The sequence below is a fragment of the Arachis stenosperma genome, chromosome 4, assembly GCF_014773155.1.
Source record: "Arachis stenosperma cultivar V10309 chromosome 4, arast.V10309.gnm1.PFL2, whole genome shotgun sequence".
In the NCBI taxonomy this organism is placed as follows: domain Eukaryota; kingdom Viridiplantae; phylum Streptophyta; class Magnoliopsida; order Fabales; family Fabaceae; genus Arachis; species Arachis stenosperma.
The window spans coordinates 134,799,678-134,817,320 of NC_080380.1; the positions used below are offsets into that span (position 1 = coordinate 134,799,678).

Here is a 17,643-nt window from a genome sequence, read left to right on the forward strand (position 1 = left end):
ATATTATGAGTTTATTTTTTCATACAATAAATAGTATACATTTTAGGGTTTACTTTTCTACACCATAAAATACTATAATAAAATAAAATATTTATTTAAATATGTCTTCTAATCACACTAATCGTAGCATCTTTTCTCAATTGTTTTATTTGTGTAATTAATTACCCTAATATTTCGATTAAACTATTTAATTATATCCATGCAAAATACATATAAATTAAATTCCTATAGTATACATACTATGCTAGCTAATAATATAATCATAATGAAACTCATAGAGGGAAATGACACCGTTGGTAATTTTCAACAATTTTATAATTAAAGTGACTAATAAACTGCATGTCCTAATCTTTTTAAAGTTACTTTTGAACTCAGGACAAAACTTGGCCATTACTGATTTTGAAATCGAAAAAACAAAAAGAAAAAGAAAAGCAGGAAAAAAGAAAAAGGAAGGTTAGTTTAGTAATATATTCTATACAAAAATGAAAAATCATCAAGCATATCATAATTGTTATAACCATCCTCTATAAAAGCAATGGAGGTTTTGTATAGCATGTAGATGTGGCTCTCTCTCTCTCTCTCTCTCTCTCTCTCTCTCTCTAACTTGCTATATTCGAGGAGCTTCTACCATGTTTCCCAGCATTATAAATGCATGCATTTTGTAGTGTATGTACACTTTCATGGATTATGGAATTTTGCTAACTACTTCAATGTTCATCTATCCTTGTAAGTCCAACTCACTCCAAGTACCGAATCATATTATTATTAATATTGCATTACATTACATACATACGTATTTGAGTGATTTTTTGTTTTTTAAGAATAGTCCTGCTATCCTTCTCTATATATATGAGCTAAAATTAAACTTACACCAAGTTATTATATATAAGAGGTGTATAATATCACCTGATCATATGAATCATTTTAATGTAATTAATTACCCTTCAACTCAGCATGAGCATGAGTGTGTAGTGTGAAACACATGTATATGTATGTAGGTATACTCAGTCTCTCCGATATCTATATATAATAGTAAAAATAAAACATACTATTTATACACTAAAATTAACTATTAAAATATTTATGTATAAATATATATAATTTAATTTATTTTTAATATATATTTATATTTTAATATATATTTTATATTAATAATTAATTTTAATATACGTATAATATAATTCAATAAAAATTTATATATAATTATTTTTATATAAATTAAATTATATAATAATTTTTAACTATTAATTTTATACTGGTGAATTGTCACCTTATGTGGTTTTCTAATATTCCTTTAATTCGTTCTTATCTATAAGATATCATGACCTTTTTTGGGGTACATTAAGTGACATGACTTTAAAGACACAAAGTTCATTTCCTAAACCCATATATTGTATCCGATAAAAGAACAGTTATTGCACGAGTAATTTCTTTCCTCTAGATTATCATTCCTAATTTACTTTAATTTATCATTACTGAAGAATAATTCTGTAATTAGACCTGTAACACTCTATTACATTGAATATTGCGTTTTTATTTCATAATTTTTATTTCATTTATTTTTTAAGTCTTTTAGTATATTATAAATTTTTTATTATTATATATATACATCTTATTTTAAAAGTTATAATACTATACTACTTCTATTTTATAACTTAAGCGTAAAAATAGTAGGATATTACAGGATGCACATTGTATGCAATGAGATATGATTACTGATGTAATTAATAAATGGATCTTACTATCTTTTGGATCAGTTAAGGAGTGTATAGTGAAAAATTATATTTTATAATAATAATTAAAACGAAAAAATTAAAAAAATTTGTTTTCGCAGTTTAGTATTGTTGCTTTAAGGAAGTTAGTTATATTTAATAAATATTATATTTAAAAATATAACAGTTATTTTTTTACAAAACAAAATAAGTTATTTTTATCTTTCCAATTCATTAACATGTAATAAGATTATATTAATTTTCTTAATTAAAAAAACTAGTCTTAAAACGTCTTCATATGTACTTTAAAAACATCTTTAATTTTAAAACAAAAAATATAAATACATAATTCTTTATTCATTAAATACAAAATAACGTATAAAATCAAGCATTAGTATATTTATGAATAAGGTAAACCCATTTGTATCATTTTCTTTTAAGTGTAACCTTTTCTTATTCGAATCTTACATATTGCAAAATGCTTGTACTTTTCCATATTAAATACAAAATATTAATTTATATAAGTAGAAATACTTGTCCAATAAATGTTTTCAGCCCAAAGTCCAATTTATTAAATTCTTGATAATAGAATCTGAATAATTCTACGGATATAATTTGTTATGAATAATGTTGATTCTGTATGTGTGGCATTGGAAATTGATGTATGACGTAAATTAACGGTAAGATTTGTCTAAAATGTGGTGGGTGTACACGTGTCAGTTCGTGAGACAGTCCCTATGCAACGTCAACCCTTCAAACTTAAAGTTCACAAAATCACGTGTGCTTATATTACCTCTTCTCTCTTCTCAATTACTTTCAATTTTTATTTAATTTCTTCAATTTCATCACCACTATCTTTTGGAAACAATTTTCTAATCTTATTTGTTGATAGCACTTATTTTTTAATTCTATTTACTTTTTTTTATTAAATTGAATTAAGTAGTCATTCAATGATTTAATATTTATTAATATGGCATGATATTATATTTATGTTTAAATTTAATATATGATGAAAATTTTGAAAATCCACATTATTCTCGTCCCATATTTTCTTGAGTTAAAACTTTACGTAAAGGTAAAAAATGTTTTCATGTCAAGAATAATAACATATAAATAAATAAGTTGAAAATAATAGCAAGTAGTAATAAATTATTATATTTATAAAAGAGTGGCATATCATTAAAAAAAGGCTTCTCTCTTTTATATGTTTTTCTTCTTTCTTCTTCTTCCTCTTTTTTTTATGAATAACATGCAAATTTAGTATTTTACCGTGTTTTCTCATCTGTTTGTCATGGAAACTTTAGTTTCTGAAGTATTTATGTAGTTTGTTGATGTTCTTGTTCCTCTTTAATTCCACTCTTCTTCTTGTGTGAAGCATCTTAATATATATGTAACTTTTGTGGTTGTTATGTGTTCATTTTTCTTGCTTACACCGATAATGTTATCCATGAAAGTAAATAATGTGGAAGATTAAATGGAGAAAAAAAAATCCATTATCAAATTTATTAAAGAAACAATTGTCATGGAGAAAATCAGAAGTTTTAATTAGATTTTGTTCTTTCCATTTCTTATAATATAGAAAATATTTAAAGGCTATGTTTCCTAATTGAGCTAATTAAACTATATATTTCAGATAGCAAAGCCATGATGATGATCTTTTTGCCTTAAATTCTTGTTTTCTTCTTCTTCTGCTTTGATCTTCCAACAATTGAAGTTTTCATTATCAGGTTTCTGCTTCTACTCTTCAAGAACCTTTCATAAAAGCTTTCAGTAATAATACCTTGAAGCTTTTGTTATGAGTTTTTGACAATCTCTTTTTCTTTTTAATTATTTGATATAGTGCACTGATCTTTCTTTCTGGAAAATGGTTGGCTTTGGCAAGAAGTTGAGAGAATCACAAATTCAAGAATGGAAAGGGTAAAATTCTTGAAGGATTATTTATCTTGATTCATTCACTTCTTAAATTTCATATACTTTGTTCTGTTCTGCATCAGGCTTTTTTTTTTCCCCTTTTTTATTGGTACCCTTTTAGTGATTGTTGGAATAATTCAGGAAATAAATGCTTATAATGAATTTTACAGGTATTATTTTAACTACAAATTGATGAAGAAGAAAGTGAAGAGATACTTAGAACAAATGGAGGTTGGAGCACAAAACCGCCACAATGTTCTCAGAGACTTCTCAGTGCTGCTAGACACTCAGGTTCCTATGCATGCACATATATACTTTTAATTTTTTAAATATGACATTTCCTTGAAATTATTTAAGGGACTCAATTCACATGCTACTAGTATTCACATCTTCATCATGGCACTATTTAAGGTGCAACCACACCAAATCTAATAGTACCCGAGTGTAAATTGACCTGATAAAATGAGTACAAATATCATTTCTCTTTGACTACTTTGTGTCGTTATCCAACTGGTATCTAATACTTCTTTTGTTCTTTTTTTTTCGTCCTTCACCTTACAAAATAGAAGGAATAGTACTTAAGATGCCTTTAGTATTTTTTTTTATCATTTTAAAAAAATATTGTAACCCTTTCTTTTCCCCTTCAATTTGTCATGTATAGAACTTTTACTTTAGGGTTACTTGTGTTGCAAGCATGATCATACTATAAAAACAATTTTAAGCTTAAAATTTTGAATTTCAGATAGAAAAGATTGTTCTGTTTCTGCTTGAACAACAAGGAGTTTTAGCACACAGGCTGTATGATCTTGCACAAGAGCACCACAGTCTCTTACAGCAGCCGAATAATTCAAACATCTCTGAACTCCAAGAAGCATACAGAGAAGTCGGCCGAGATCTTCTGCGACTTCTTCATTTTCTAGAAATGAATGCAATTGGTCTGAGAAAGATCTTGAAGAAGTTTGACAAACGGCTTGGCTATAAATTCACAGACTATTACGTGAAGACGCGCGCAAATCATCCTTATTCGCAGTTAAGGCAGGTTTTCAGGCATGTGGTAATGTTTCTAAGTTCCAACTTCCAACCCCTTTTAAACCTTTGTTGTCATTGTCATGTGTTTGTAAAATTGAAGCAGTTTCAAGAAAATAATTGCTTGTTTCGCAGGGTATTGGCGCTGTCGTCGGAGTCTTATCTCATAGCTTTGCAGATCTTCATGATTTACAACTATGTCAAGGAAGCTACATCTCTATATATGATCAACCTTCCTATACTCATCAAGTTAGTCCTCAAATTCAGCATTATATGCAATAATCTTGACTGAGATCTGAAAAATTTATCATGAAAATTTATTCTATGATTACAGGATCCAATTCTTGAGTCCATAAAATTGGCAGTGGACAGATTATCAAACTCAACAAGCTTCCTTCAGTTCTTGGGAAGGCGCGCTTTTATCGTGCAAAACGAGCAGCTACCATCTTCACCTGGAGATCAAATCATCATGGATGATCAATTTCATTTCATGTCACTTCTATTGAACTTGGCAAACACATTCTTGTACATGGTCAATACATACATCATTGTGCCTACAGCAGATAACTACTCCTTGAACCTTGGAGCTGCAGCCTCTGTATGTGGCGTGGTCATTGGATCTATGGCCGTCGCGCAAGTGTTTTCGTCAGTTTATTTCAGCGCATGGTCTAATAGATCGTATCTGAGACCACTGATATTCAGTAGCATTGTTCTTCTAATTGGTAACACCTTGTATGCATTGGCTTATGACCTGAATTCACTACCAGTTCTTTTGATTGGACGCCTTTTTTGCGGGTGAGCTCTGCTTCAAACTCTGTTTTAAACTCTGTTTCGCTATGTTGCTTGCATCACAAGCAAATGAGTGTTTATGATGTTACACCTTACACACCATTCTTGCATTGATTTATGAATGTATGAAGACGAGGCATAGCGATTTATTGATATGGAATGCAGAGAGTATGATTCTTAATGTTTAATCTATGTTGCTTGCGTCACAAGCAAATGAATGTTTATGTTTCATATCATTCTTACATTGAAATTTCAGGTTAGGCTCTGCAAGAGCAGTTAATAGGCGTTACATCAGCGACTGTGTACCGTCGAAACTTCGGATGCAGGCTTCGGCAGGCTTTGTTAGCGCGAGCGCTCTAGGAATGGCATGCGGTCCTGCACTTGCTTGGTTGTTGCAGAAAGATTTTAGGATTTTCAACCTCACCATGAACCAGGACACTTTACCTGGTTGGGTTATGGCTCTTGCATGGCTTATATATCTTTTATGGTTGTGGATTTGTTTCAAGGACCCTTCAAACAACAAGAATGAAGGAATTCTCGTATCATATCAATCGAATAATGTCGGTATGTCAAAATTATCTTTAGATACATTTATTTTTTAACATATATGAAACTTATCAGTATTATTCATTTAGAATTTAATTTTGGTGCACTGTAAAGTAGTTTTACACGTGCATCTAATGATATAACTGCTTGACCACGTGAATAGTCATCCAAAAAAATAGATATGATTACACAATTGTGTAAAATGTTTCACACTGTGAGGGCATCAAAATTAAACTCATTTATTTATTATAGTATTCATATTTGTTCCTTTAATGGTTAGGACCAGAAATACATGTTGCAGTAGAAGATGAACAAACACAACCATTGCTGATGAATACAGCAGAATCAAAGCAACAAGAGAATGAAGATGATGAAGAAGAAAATCCTGATAAAGAAACTCAAAAGCCTATAACTTCCATTGTAGCAGCATACAAGTTACTTACCCCATCAGTAAAGGTGACAAGCCTAATCAACAACAAAATAGAAAAAAAGTTCAAACAAATTGTATATATGCATTAATTCTGATTCAATTGTATATTGTCAGGTTCAATTGTATGTATATTTCATGCTCAAGTATGCAATGGAAATTGTGCTTGCTGAATCAAGCCTTGTGACTGAGTACTATTTTATATGGTCAACAAGCAATGTAGCAATTTTTCTTGCATGCCTTGGCCTAACTGTGCTTCCTGTCAATATAGTTGTTGGAAACTACATCAGCAACATTTTTGAGGAAAGGTAAATCTTCTGTTTTTCTTAATAAATATTATTATCAATAATATTAATATTTTAGAAAAATAATGTAGTTTCATTCTACTATTTAAATGGATTTTGTTTGCAGACAAGTTCTGTTGGGCTCAGAAATCATGGTATGCATAGGACTAGTCCTAAGCTTCCAAGCAGTGATCCCTTATTCAGTGCCTCAATATGTTGGATCAGCCCTTATCACATTTGTATCTGCTGAGGTTCTTGAAGGTAGTTCAGATTTGCCCCTTCTATGATCCCTAACTTTCAAATAATGGTTCGGCCACTTGTACGAGATTCACGTGCAGTTGTCTTCATGTAAAGTTGATAATTGAAAACTATTAGATAATTTGACATGTTTGACTAATTTGTCGTCTAACAGTTTTTAACTATCAACTTCACATGAAAACAACTGCATGTAAGTTTCAACATTTTAAACATTTTAGAGAGTTAATTAAAACTGAAGTACAAAAAAACTTGTTCATTCTGCATGTTTTTTTTGGAACATTCTAATTAAACAAAGTAATATAGTAGTGGATCATCTAACATGGAGTCTGATGCATGAAAATCACTCAGGAGTAAACCTTTCACTACTATCAAGAGTGATGTCATCAAGGCTTTCACGTGGAACCTTCAATGGAGGATTGTTGTCAACAGAAGCTGGAACACTAGCAAGAGTAATTGCAGATGGAACCATAACTATCGCTGGCTATTTTGGTCAAAGTCAACTCCTCAATACCACTTTACTCCCTGCACTCTTCTTCTGCATCTCTTCCATTCTTGCTACTTGCTACACTTACAACTCTCTTTATTAGTTAGTTAATTAATTATCCTCCTCTTCTTAATTAGAACTTCAATTTGTATATATTCACCTTCTTTTTTAGCATATTAACGCCATGAGATTTTAACCTCATAAAATCTCATGCTTGTTGTTTAAACTTTCACCAATAAATTAAACAACTTTTGGTTTGTAGACAAATACTATGAAATAAGCAATATTTTTCTTTATATTTATTTTGCATTTGAGTTGATATTAGTTAAGTTTTATTTGTTTGTTATATTTATTTTTATTTATAAAACCTACTAAATCGCCACTATAGAAATCTGTCTCTTCGAATAAATCGTTGCTTCACTTTAGTGCCTAGTGCCTACACTGCTAAATCGCGGGTTGGAACTAAGTTTTGAGCTTCCATTTAATTAGTAAATCATGGACGTTTGTTTTTTAAGATTGGGACTGGGATTAGAGAACTGAGACCGAGTATTATTGATTTATTAAGTTTAGTTATTAGAAATTAGAACAAAAATTTCAGTTTTAGAACATAAAATTTCAATCTCACCTCCAAAAAGTAAAAATACAAGAAATTGAAATTTTTAAAAACGAAGACTGAGACTTTAATAATTTTTTTTAATTTTCTTATTTAGCATTTTAAATTGAAAAGTAATACTAAATATTGATATTGCAATATATATATATATATATATATATATATATATATATATATATATATATATATACTCCGTCTATGTTACACTTGCGGTACATAGCCGGTCCCAAACCCGGATAAAGGAGGAGGGTTGTGTTAGGTCTTCGACAACCAACATAAAAATATAGTCGAATCCCCATGACATGAATCAAAGACATTATTGCGCTAAAGTTAGGTCGTTGCCCGAAAGCAACGCGTTGTATGGCTCGAGTACGATGTCAAATGAGCAAGAGACACTGCATCGGTGCCCAGAGCCCCGGATGTAGTGTTAAATGAGCAAGGATTCTCGCGTTTTCGTGAACGGATGAGGGTAAATAAGCTAGTTCACAAAGTAAAAGGTAAAGGTCGGAGCGACAGAAGGCTGAGATTTGGGACATGGAACATAGGCACTCTAACAGGAAAGCCCATGGAGATGGTGGACACCATGACAAGGAGGAAGATTAACATTATGTGCCTACAAGAAACAAAGTGGGTTGGTGCGAAGGCTAGGGAGTTGAATACTTCTGGTTTCAAACTTTGGTATACAGGAAAGGTGAAAAATAGGAATGTGGTTGGAATAATTGTAGATAAGCAGTAGAAGAAGAACGTAGTTGATGTCAAGAGGGTGGGAGATCGGATCATCTCTATCAAACTTGTAGTGGAGGGAGGTGCTTTCCATGTGATTAGCGCCTATGCACCGCAAGTGGGTTCGGATGAACAACACAAGATAAGATTTTGGGAGGATCTAGAGTTTGGTTCAAGACATACCTTTGGGAGATAAGATTTTCTTAGGAGGAGATTTAAATGGCCATGTTGGGAGAGAAGTGACTGGATATGGGAGTATTCACGGAGGCCATGATTTCGGGGTGATCAATGCCGAGGGTAAAACTATTTTGGACTTTTCCTCAACCTTTGATCTTCTCATCGCAAATACATGTTTTAAAAAGAGAGACGAACATCTTATAACCTATAAGAGTGGCATGACAAGCTCTCAAATCGACTTCTTCTTGTTGAGGAGAGTCGACCGAAAATTTTGCATTAATTGTAAAATTATCCCATGAGAGAGTTTGACAACACAATATAGGGTGCTCGTCATGGATTTTTGCGTTGAGCAAAAGTTGAGGAAAAGACATCATACGAAGAACCCAAGGACGAGGTGGTGGCGGATGAAAGGTGCGAAACAAAGAAGCTTCCTAATACGGGTAGGAGAAGAGGAAAAGTGGGATGGGAATAGAAGCGCGGAAGAGATGTGGACGGAGATGGCAGAAGTTATTAGAACAACAGCAAAAGAAAGCTTTGGTGAAAATCTAAATGAATAGGACCAAGAGACAATGAGTCCTGGTGGTGGAATGTGAATGTACAAGAAAAGATAAAGATAAAAGGAAGTGCTTTAAAGAGTAGTTTTTATGCCGCAACGTAGATAACTGGGAAAAATATAAGGCGGCTAAGAAAAAGACAAAAGTGGCTGTAAGTGAAGAAAGAACAAGAGCATATGAGGGTCTCTACTAGTCTTTGGGTACGAAAGAAGGAGAAAAATGTATATATAGAATCGCAAAGAGCCGTGAAAGAAGAACGAGAGATTTGGATCAAGTTAAGTGCATAAAGGATAAGGATGGAGAGGTGTTGGGTCAAGAGGAGAAAATAAATGAAAGGTGGAAGAGCTACTTCTACGAGTTATTTAATGAAGGATAGAAGACTCTTCCGAGCCTTGGTCGGTTATGCACAAGAGAAGAAGATCAAAACTTTGACTACTATTGAAGGATTCGAGACTTCGAGGTAAAAGAGGCTCTAAAGCAGATGAAAAATGGTAGGACAGTAGGACCTGATAATATCCCGATTGAGGTTTAGAAGGGACTTGGAGAAAAAGGCATCAACTGGTTAACCAAGCTTTTTAATGAGATTTTAAGGTCAAAGAAGATGCATGATGAGTGGAGAAAGAGCACCTTGGTACCTATCTACAAGAATAAGGGGATATACAAAGTTGCGAAAACTATAGAGAGATCAAGCTTATGAGTCATACCATGAAGTTATGGGAAAGGGTGATAGAACGGAGGTTGAGAAAAGAGACACAAGTAACAGAGAACCAATTTGGATTTATGCCAAGCAGATCTACCACTGAAGCGATATACCTATTAAGAAGGATGATGGAGAGGTATCGTAGTAATAAAAGGAATATACATATGGTGTTTATTGATTTGGAAAAAGCGTATGATAGAGTACCAAGGGAGATCTTATGAAAAGTTTTAGAAAAGAGGAGAGTAAGGATCGCATATATTCATACAATTAAAGACATGTATGATGGGGTCACAACTAGTGTGAAGACTCAAGGTAGTGTGACAGAGAAATTTTCTATTGGTATAGGATTACACCAGGGATCATCTTTAAGTCCATATCTTTTCATATTAGTCTTGGAAGTGCTCACAGAGCACATCCAAGAGCCTGTGCCATGGTGCATGCTTTTTGCCGATGATATCGTCCTTATGGGAGAGTCAAGGGAAGACCTAAATAAGAAGTTGAAGTTATGGAGAGAAGCTCTAGAAGTGTATGGTCTGCGCATAAGCCGTAGCAAGACGGAATATATGGAATGTAAGTTCAGTCTGAGAAGGAAAAACCCTGATATAGAGGTGAAGATTGGAGAAAACATCCTACGAAAAGTTAAAAGTTTTAAGTATCTTGGGTGCATCATACAGGATAACGGAAAGATTGAACAGGATGTAAATCATAAGATTCAAGCAGGTTTGTCAAAATGGCGGAGTGCATCTGGTTTTATATGCGACAAAAAAGTGCCTTTAAAACTTAAAGGTAAATTCTATCGCACTGCTATAAGACCGGCTATACTTTATGGTACGGAGTGTTGGACGGTTAAAGGGGAGCACGAACATAAGCTGAGTGTGGTAGAGATGAAGACGTTGAGATGGATGAGTGGTCATACGCGATTGGATAAAATAAGGAACGAAGATATAAGGGAGAGAGTTGGAGTAGCACCCATTGTGGAAAAGATAGTTAAATCGCGTCTCAGGTGGTTTGGACATGTGAAAAGAAAACTGATAGAACATCCAATCAGGATGGTGGATAAGATGGAAGATGGACAAGGGACGAAAGGCAGAGGAAGACATAAGAAGACCATCCATGAGGTGGTCAAACAAGATCTACATGTAAACGGTCTCTCTGTAGACATGATACATGATAGAGCACAATGGTGTCGTTTGATTCATGTAGCCGACCCCACTTAGTGGGCACAGGATTCGATGGTTCCAGAACGTTTGGACCATTAAATGATCCCATAATAAAATATGTTTTTAAAGTTTTTTTAAACTACAATATAAAATATAAAATAATTAAAATTTATTTTATATTAATTGACAAATAATTAAATTATTATATTTAAAGTTTATTAACTAATAACTTTGTTAAATATATTATTATATCATGTAATTTTTTATCAAAATATTTGTAAAAGTAAAATTTATTTAAAAAATTATATATAATACATGAAAATATTAACTTTTTTATTTAGGTATGTATTTAAAATTATATTATTTATTCTGTTTTTCTAAAAAAAATTGAAAAAAATGAAAACGTTAATATTTTCATGTATTATATATAATATTTAAAATAAATTATATTTTTAAAATATTTTTATAAAAAATTATATTATATAATAATATCTTTAATAAACGTAGTTAGTTAATAAATTTTAAATATAATAATCTAATTATTTGTCAAGTAATATAAAATAAAATTTTAATTATTTTATATTTTTATATTAGTTTTAGTTTAAAATATTATTTTAATATAATTTTTTAATATTATAAAAAAAATTTGCATAATAATTAATTTTAATAAATAAAAAATACTTGTATATTTTATATTTAATTATTTAAGAATATAAGATTCTATTACCGTTTAAAGTATTGTGTATTAAAGTATTGCCATTTAAAACATTTATTTATGTACTAGGATATTCTATATCTATTAGAATCCATCAATACTCTTCTTTTATATTAACCTTTGATTTCCATTTAATAAGATCTAATGGCCTATATAAGTGTGGCTCATTCAATAAACACATAATCGTTGAGCTCGTTTTAGACATACCCGTTTTAAGAATACACATTAGTTAAACTTTTTTAGTATTTAAGAAGATAAATATCATTACTCATAAACATCAAGGGTTTTAACTTAATGGCTTATTAATCTGATTAAAAATGCATAAGCAATTAAGCATAATAAACTACAATCAACTCATTATCCAAGATTCCCAAAGCACAAAACCACAAGGAATTGACAAACCAACAGGGGAAAAGATTCTCAAATAGAGAAACTGCATTGAACAGTCTGTTTATATAGAGTGATGATAATGACCTACAACCTTTTCCTAATTGGCTCCAATTAGATTAAATATAATAAAACACATATAGTAGGGCCATTAAGGAAAGAAAATAGATCTTTTCAATTTTTTTTAATAATTAAGAGAGTAAAGTGTGATCTTTTATCATTAATTTTATAAGTGGGACTAAAAATAAATATAAAAAAAATAATAAAAGATTAGAAATCACATTTTATACTCTCAATTTTTTTTAACAATTGAGAGGATCCATTTCCATTTGTTAGATCGCAGAGCATGCCTATGAAATAAATATACCAAATATCTTTTTTTTATTTATCTTTATTATTTTATGCAGTAATTTTTTTAGTTTAATTTTAGTATAGAAAGGGTATAATTTTTGTTTAATTATATTTATTATTTTGAATGATTATTTAAGTGATCAATGTAAGATAATTAAATATATGTATAATAAAATTATTTTATATTGATAATATTTTAAAATTAAATTTAATTTTTATGCGTAAAAAGTTAAAAACCCAAAAAAAAAGGTGAGATTTATTTTGGGGGGAAAAAAGTTTGACATTTAAGTTTGTTGTAATTATTGCGAAAGATTTTTGTCGTAATTGTCGAGGGATGGAGCAATAATTGAAGAGCGTCAAAAGATGGAAGGGGTTTGGTCAAACTTAGAGTGTTAATGTGAAAGAGAAGGGAAATGATGTCCTATAAAATACACAGCTACATAGGTTTTATGATGAAAAAAATCTACAACAATGATGTACAACAACTTAGACTACTTGATCATCATGTTCATCAATCATCATGCATACATATACACTTAACCAAATTATTTAATTCATGCAGTAATAGCTAGTACTGTAATTCATAGATATAAAATAGTATACAGTATATGCATTACGTAATACAGTACGTAGCTGTAGCACTACTCGAGTGAAATTATATATACACGATACAGCAACAACCCAGATATATATAATAAGCCTAGCTAGGTGGGTGCATGTGTATTAGGTGCAGCCACAAAATATAAATAAATTAAAAGTATTAAGAAGGCTCAAATTAAAGTGTTTTATAGAGATAGATGGAGGTGGCATGCTTAGTAGTAGTATGTTTTAATTTGGGGATGGGGATTGGGGAGAGTTATGGAATCAGAACAACTTTTGCATGAAAATAGAAAGCACCTATAGGGACCAATCCAAAAATAGCTTACCATGAAAAAGCATGGGAAAAACAACTTTGATGATGTTTTCATGTAAAATTAATAATAAAAAATATTAAAATTATTTAATATTTTTTATTATTAATTTTATAAAAAATATTTTATTTAAATTATAAAAAAAATGATAAATAAATGTATTAATGCATTTACGGTTGATTTTATACTTTTGGAACTTGTACTTGTTTTTCAGATTATCAGATTATCGACTTTGTTCTTACATTGCTGTTATATAAAATATTTTGTTAATTATTTAATTTTGACCATGTAAAACTACATTAAAATTAAATAAAATTTTTTTAAATTCAAATATGATACTTTAAACTTTAAAAATTAAAACAAAATTACATTCAAACATAAGAAACTAATTTAATATTTACCCTTAATTATTTTACCAAAATATATATAGGAGTCCTAATCCAAAATTAAAAGCAGAAGATCCGTACGGAATACTCAGCTAGAGGAACTCCTATACACACTGTAATAACTGTGTCCCTTATAAATTTTCTCGAAAAAGTGACTACTGTTCCTTTTCCTTCTAGGTTATCGAGAAAATTAAATATCAATTGAGTTGTATTTCACTTGTAGGTATATGGCAGCAAAGGATTGGTTTTTCTCTGCTTTGTTGTGAATTCTTTTTCCCTCCTTGAATCATTTGTGCACTCCGCTTATGATAATGCATATCCACACATGACGTACACTTCCACCACCCTTCATTCATTCATACCTATTGCTTTGGATCACACTTGTACACTTTTTGTCTGAAAAAAAAAATATATTCTTTGCTTCATAGAGAATGGCAAACATGCTGGGGTGGTTTACACGCGCCATGTATGTGCTTGCTCAACATGTGCCCTTTCCAAAAATAGCTTAACATGAAAAAGCAGAAAAAACAACTTTGCCTGAAAATAGAAAGTATCTATAACCCTAATAAACCCCCCCCAAAATATTATTTTTCTTTCTTTCTGATGGGAATGTTAAAAAATGGTAAAAACTTAATTGATGATGTTTTCATGTAAAATTAATAATAATAAATTATTAAATAATTTAACTAATTTTATTGAATTATTATTTAATAATTTTTTATTATTAATTTTACATAAAAATAACTACAAATAAATTTTTATTAAAAAATATTATGATAAAGAAATAAGAAAAAGATATTGTATTAACTCATCATGTTAGTCACTGTTAATTAAAAAGATATTACAAGAAGATGTATTAAACTATTCTTTTATATTGTAAAGTCTAAATCATTTTTACTTCCTAATTAAAAAAAAAAAGTTTAGACAATCAACAGAGACAAACTCAAGCTAAAATTGAATAATCTTAAACGATCTAATCAACATGAATTATCCACGTTCGTATTAACTTCTTCACTTGCAGCACTTGCAGACTTGACAAATTTCTTCCAATAAAAATGATTTTGCCATACAACTTCAATAGGAGCTCCTTTGATCTCAGGAAGAAATATATAAATAAAACCACTCATAACCAAAACAAAGAAAGCAAAGATGATGAAGAGGCCAAATTTTATGTGGCAGAACATGGAGGTGAATACTTGAGCAATCACAAAATTGAAAATCATACTAACAGACACAATGATACTCTGAGCTGCAGGTCTGACTTCAAGGGGAAATAGAGGAATTAACCATCCAAGAGGAGCCCATGACCATGCAAATCCCATCACATAGAAGCATATAAAACTCACCACAAAGACCACATACAATGTTGTCAATGATTCTGGGTTTCCATCGATTCCAAATTCACTTGCTATGGCGGTGGTTAACACAATTTGACAGATAAACATTTGAGCACCACCTCCGAAAAAGAGCTTGCGCCTTCCAATTTTATTAACAGTGAAGATTAAAATAAAAGTAGCGAGTGCGTTAAAAATTGCAATAACCATAGAAGCCAGAAGACAAGAAGGCTCACTGCTAAAACCAACAGCTCTGAATAAAACTGGAGCATAGAATGTAATCACATTCACGCCGGTGAGCTGTTGGAAGAGAGGAATGGCTATGGCTATCACGAGTTGAGGCCTATAATGCCTCTTCAAGAGAGTAGCCCATGGATTTTTCACTGACCTCGGCGATTCACTAGCCTCAACAAGGTCGTTGAATTCCTCGTCCACGTCAGTGGTTCCTCTCATCTTTATCAGTTCTTGCTTGGCTTTCTCATTTTTGCCACGCTCGATCAAGGAGCTCGGCGAGTCGGGGAGAAAGATTGCGCCGATGACGATCATGACGGCGGGGACAGCCGCGAAACCCAAGCTGTAGCGCCAGCCTTCACCGTTATTCATCGTGACGAAGAAACAGTTGAGGACGTTGGCGACAAAGATTCCAATGGTGATGGCCAATTGGAACATCATGTTAAGGGCTCCTCTGTATTTGTGAGGAGCAACCTCCGACACATAGATTGGAACAGACTGATTGGCACATCCAATTCCGAAGCCAAGCAACATGCGACCAACAATGAGCATCCACACTTTCTGAGCAAAGGCATTGAAACCGGCACCGGCGAGAAACAGAATACCGCCGGACAACATGGTAAGACGCCTTCCAAAGATTCGAGTGATGGAAGACGCGCAGAGTGATGCCACGAATGCAGCCAGATACAGGGAGGATATAAAGATGGTTAAAACCTGGCTGTCAAACGTGCAATACAGATTTTCAGATGGCTTCACGTTCAGCTTCTTTGCATAGACATTTGGAAAAAATTTCTTCAAGAAAGGACTCATGGATGTGACTCCACCTCTATGCAAAGAAGCTGAACGTGAAGCCATCTGAAAATCTGTATTGCACGTTTGACAGCCAGGTTTTGAGTAATCCTCCAAACGCAGCAATGATACACGACATAAGAGCCCGGAAAGTCAGTTTTCCCGGATATTGCTTTCCATTGGCAGAGCCCTCTCCAATGAGTCCATCGGCCATTGTATATGTGATTGAGAAAGAAAAAGGAATCACTGTTGATGAGGGAGAGATATGGGGGACTAGTCTTATCTGGTGATGAGGGAGAGATATGGGGGACTACGAAGAGAAGAGAAAGGACTGACGGATTTAAGGAGGAGGAGGAGGGGGGGGGGGGGGGGGGGGCTAACGTGCCATGGACCCCCCATTTTTAAAAAAAAAATAATATTATTAGTTTATTATTATTATTATATAATTAATATTAATAAATAAATAATATTCTTTTTTATTTTAACTAATTTTTGAAAACAAAACTAATAATTTCACTTATGTTTAGAAAATTAAGTTTTAATTTAGTAATTAATTATTTGGTTAGCTTTAAAAAATATATAATCAATATTTATTAATGTTAAGTTTGTTTTTTTATTTATTTTTAGTTTTAATACTTATAATAAGATAAATATTGTTTCATATTAAATTTAATAATTAATATAAAATTTCTTTTAACATAAATTTCAATAGGGACAAAGATAATATAATAATCAGAACAAAAGTACTAAAAAAAATTAAAAAAAATATCTTTTAAATTTAGAGTTTTAATTATAAATTTTTTAAATATATGAATTTATTTAATTTTTTAAATTTATCAAAAAAGTTTAAAGAATAACCAACCAAATAGTTTAAAAATAAATTAACAGTTCCATCCCTTCTCAAAAAGTGAAACTAATATGAGTTATTTTAGTCATCGAAAGACTTATGACATCAATTTAAATTCCAAAAATTTTCAATTTAATTAGTTTCTAAAAATAATAATATTTTATTTAATAAAAAAATACAATATTCAAAAGCCAAAACAACAAAACAACAAGAAAAAAAAATTCTCAAATAATATTTACAAACAGAAGAAATTGTAGAAAAAAAATAATATAGAAAAGTAGATATTCTTTAATACTTTATAATGACTAAATGACTCTGATGTATATAT

The 17,643-nt window shown here is 31.2% G+C and overlaps 2 protein-coding genes across 4 annotated transcripts; one reads left to right on the forward strand and one right to left on the reverse strand.

Moving 5' to 3' along the window:
- The first annotated feature begins 639 nt into the window (after positions 1-639).
- LOC130972902 (SPX domain-containing membrane protein At4g22990-like) lies at positions 640-7,713 on the forward strand. 3 transcript variants are annotated; one of them, XM_057897239.1, is made up of 12 exons: positions 640-726; positions 3,346-3,439; positions 3,553-3,629; positions 3,794-3,914; positions 4,366-4,677; positions 4,785-4,898; positions 4,984-5,444; positions 5,695-6,002; positions 6,265-6,440; positions 6,529-6,719; positions 6,823-6,956; positions 7,302-7,713. In XM_057897239.1, exons 3-12 carry the CDS (start codon positions 3,577-3,579, stop codon positions 7,538-7,540), a joined length of 2,109 nt encoding a protein of 702 aa, XP_057753222.1. In that variant the 5' UTR covers positions 640-726; positions 3,346-3,439; positions 3,553-3,576; the 3' UTR covers positions 7,541-7,713. The 3 variants fall into 3 exon arrangements, with proteins under 3 accessions (XP_057753222.1, XP_057753223.1, XP_057753221.1); XM_057897238.1 differs by lacking the exon at positions 640-726 and adding an exon at positions 2,997-3,102; XM_057897240.1 differs by lacking the exon at positions 640-726 and having other exon boundaries at positions 2,896-3,439; positions 6,271-6,440.
- Positions 7,714-15,091: 7,378 nt separating this feature from the next.
- Positions 15,092-16,682, reverse strand: LOC130975592 (sugar carrier protein C-like). The gene is made up of 2 exons (XM_057900363.1): positions 16,561-16,682; positions 15,092-16,505 (listed from the first exon to the last, which is right to left on the reverse strand). The coding sequence occupies exons 1-2, from the start codon at positions 16,680-16,682 to the stop codon at positions 15,092-15,094; spliced, it is 1,536 nt and encodes a 511-aa protein (XP_057756346.1).
- Between the last annotated feature and the right edge of the window lie 961 nt (positions 16,683-17,643).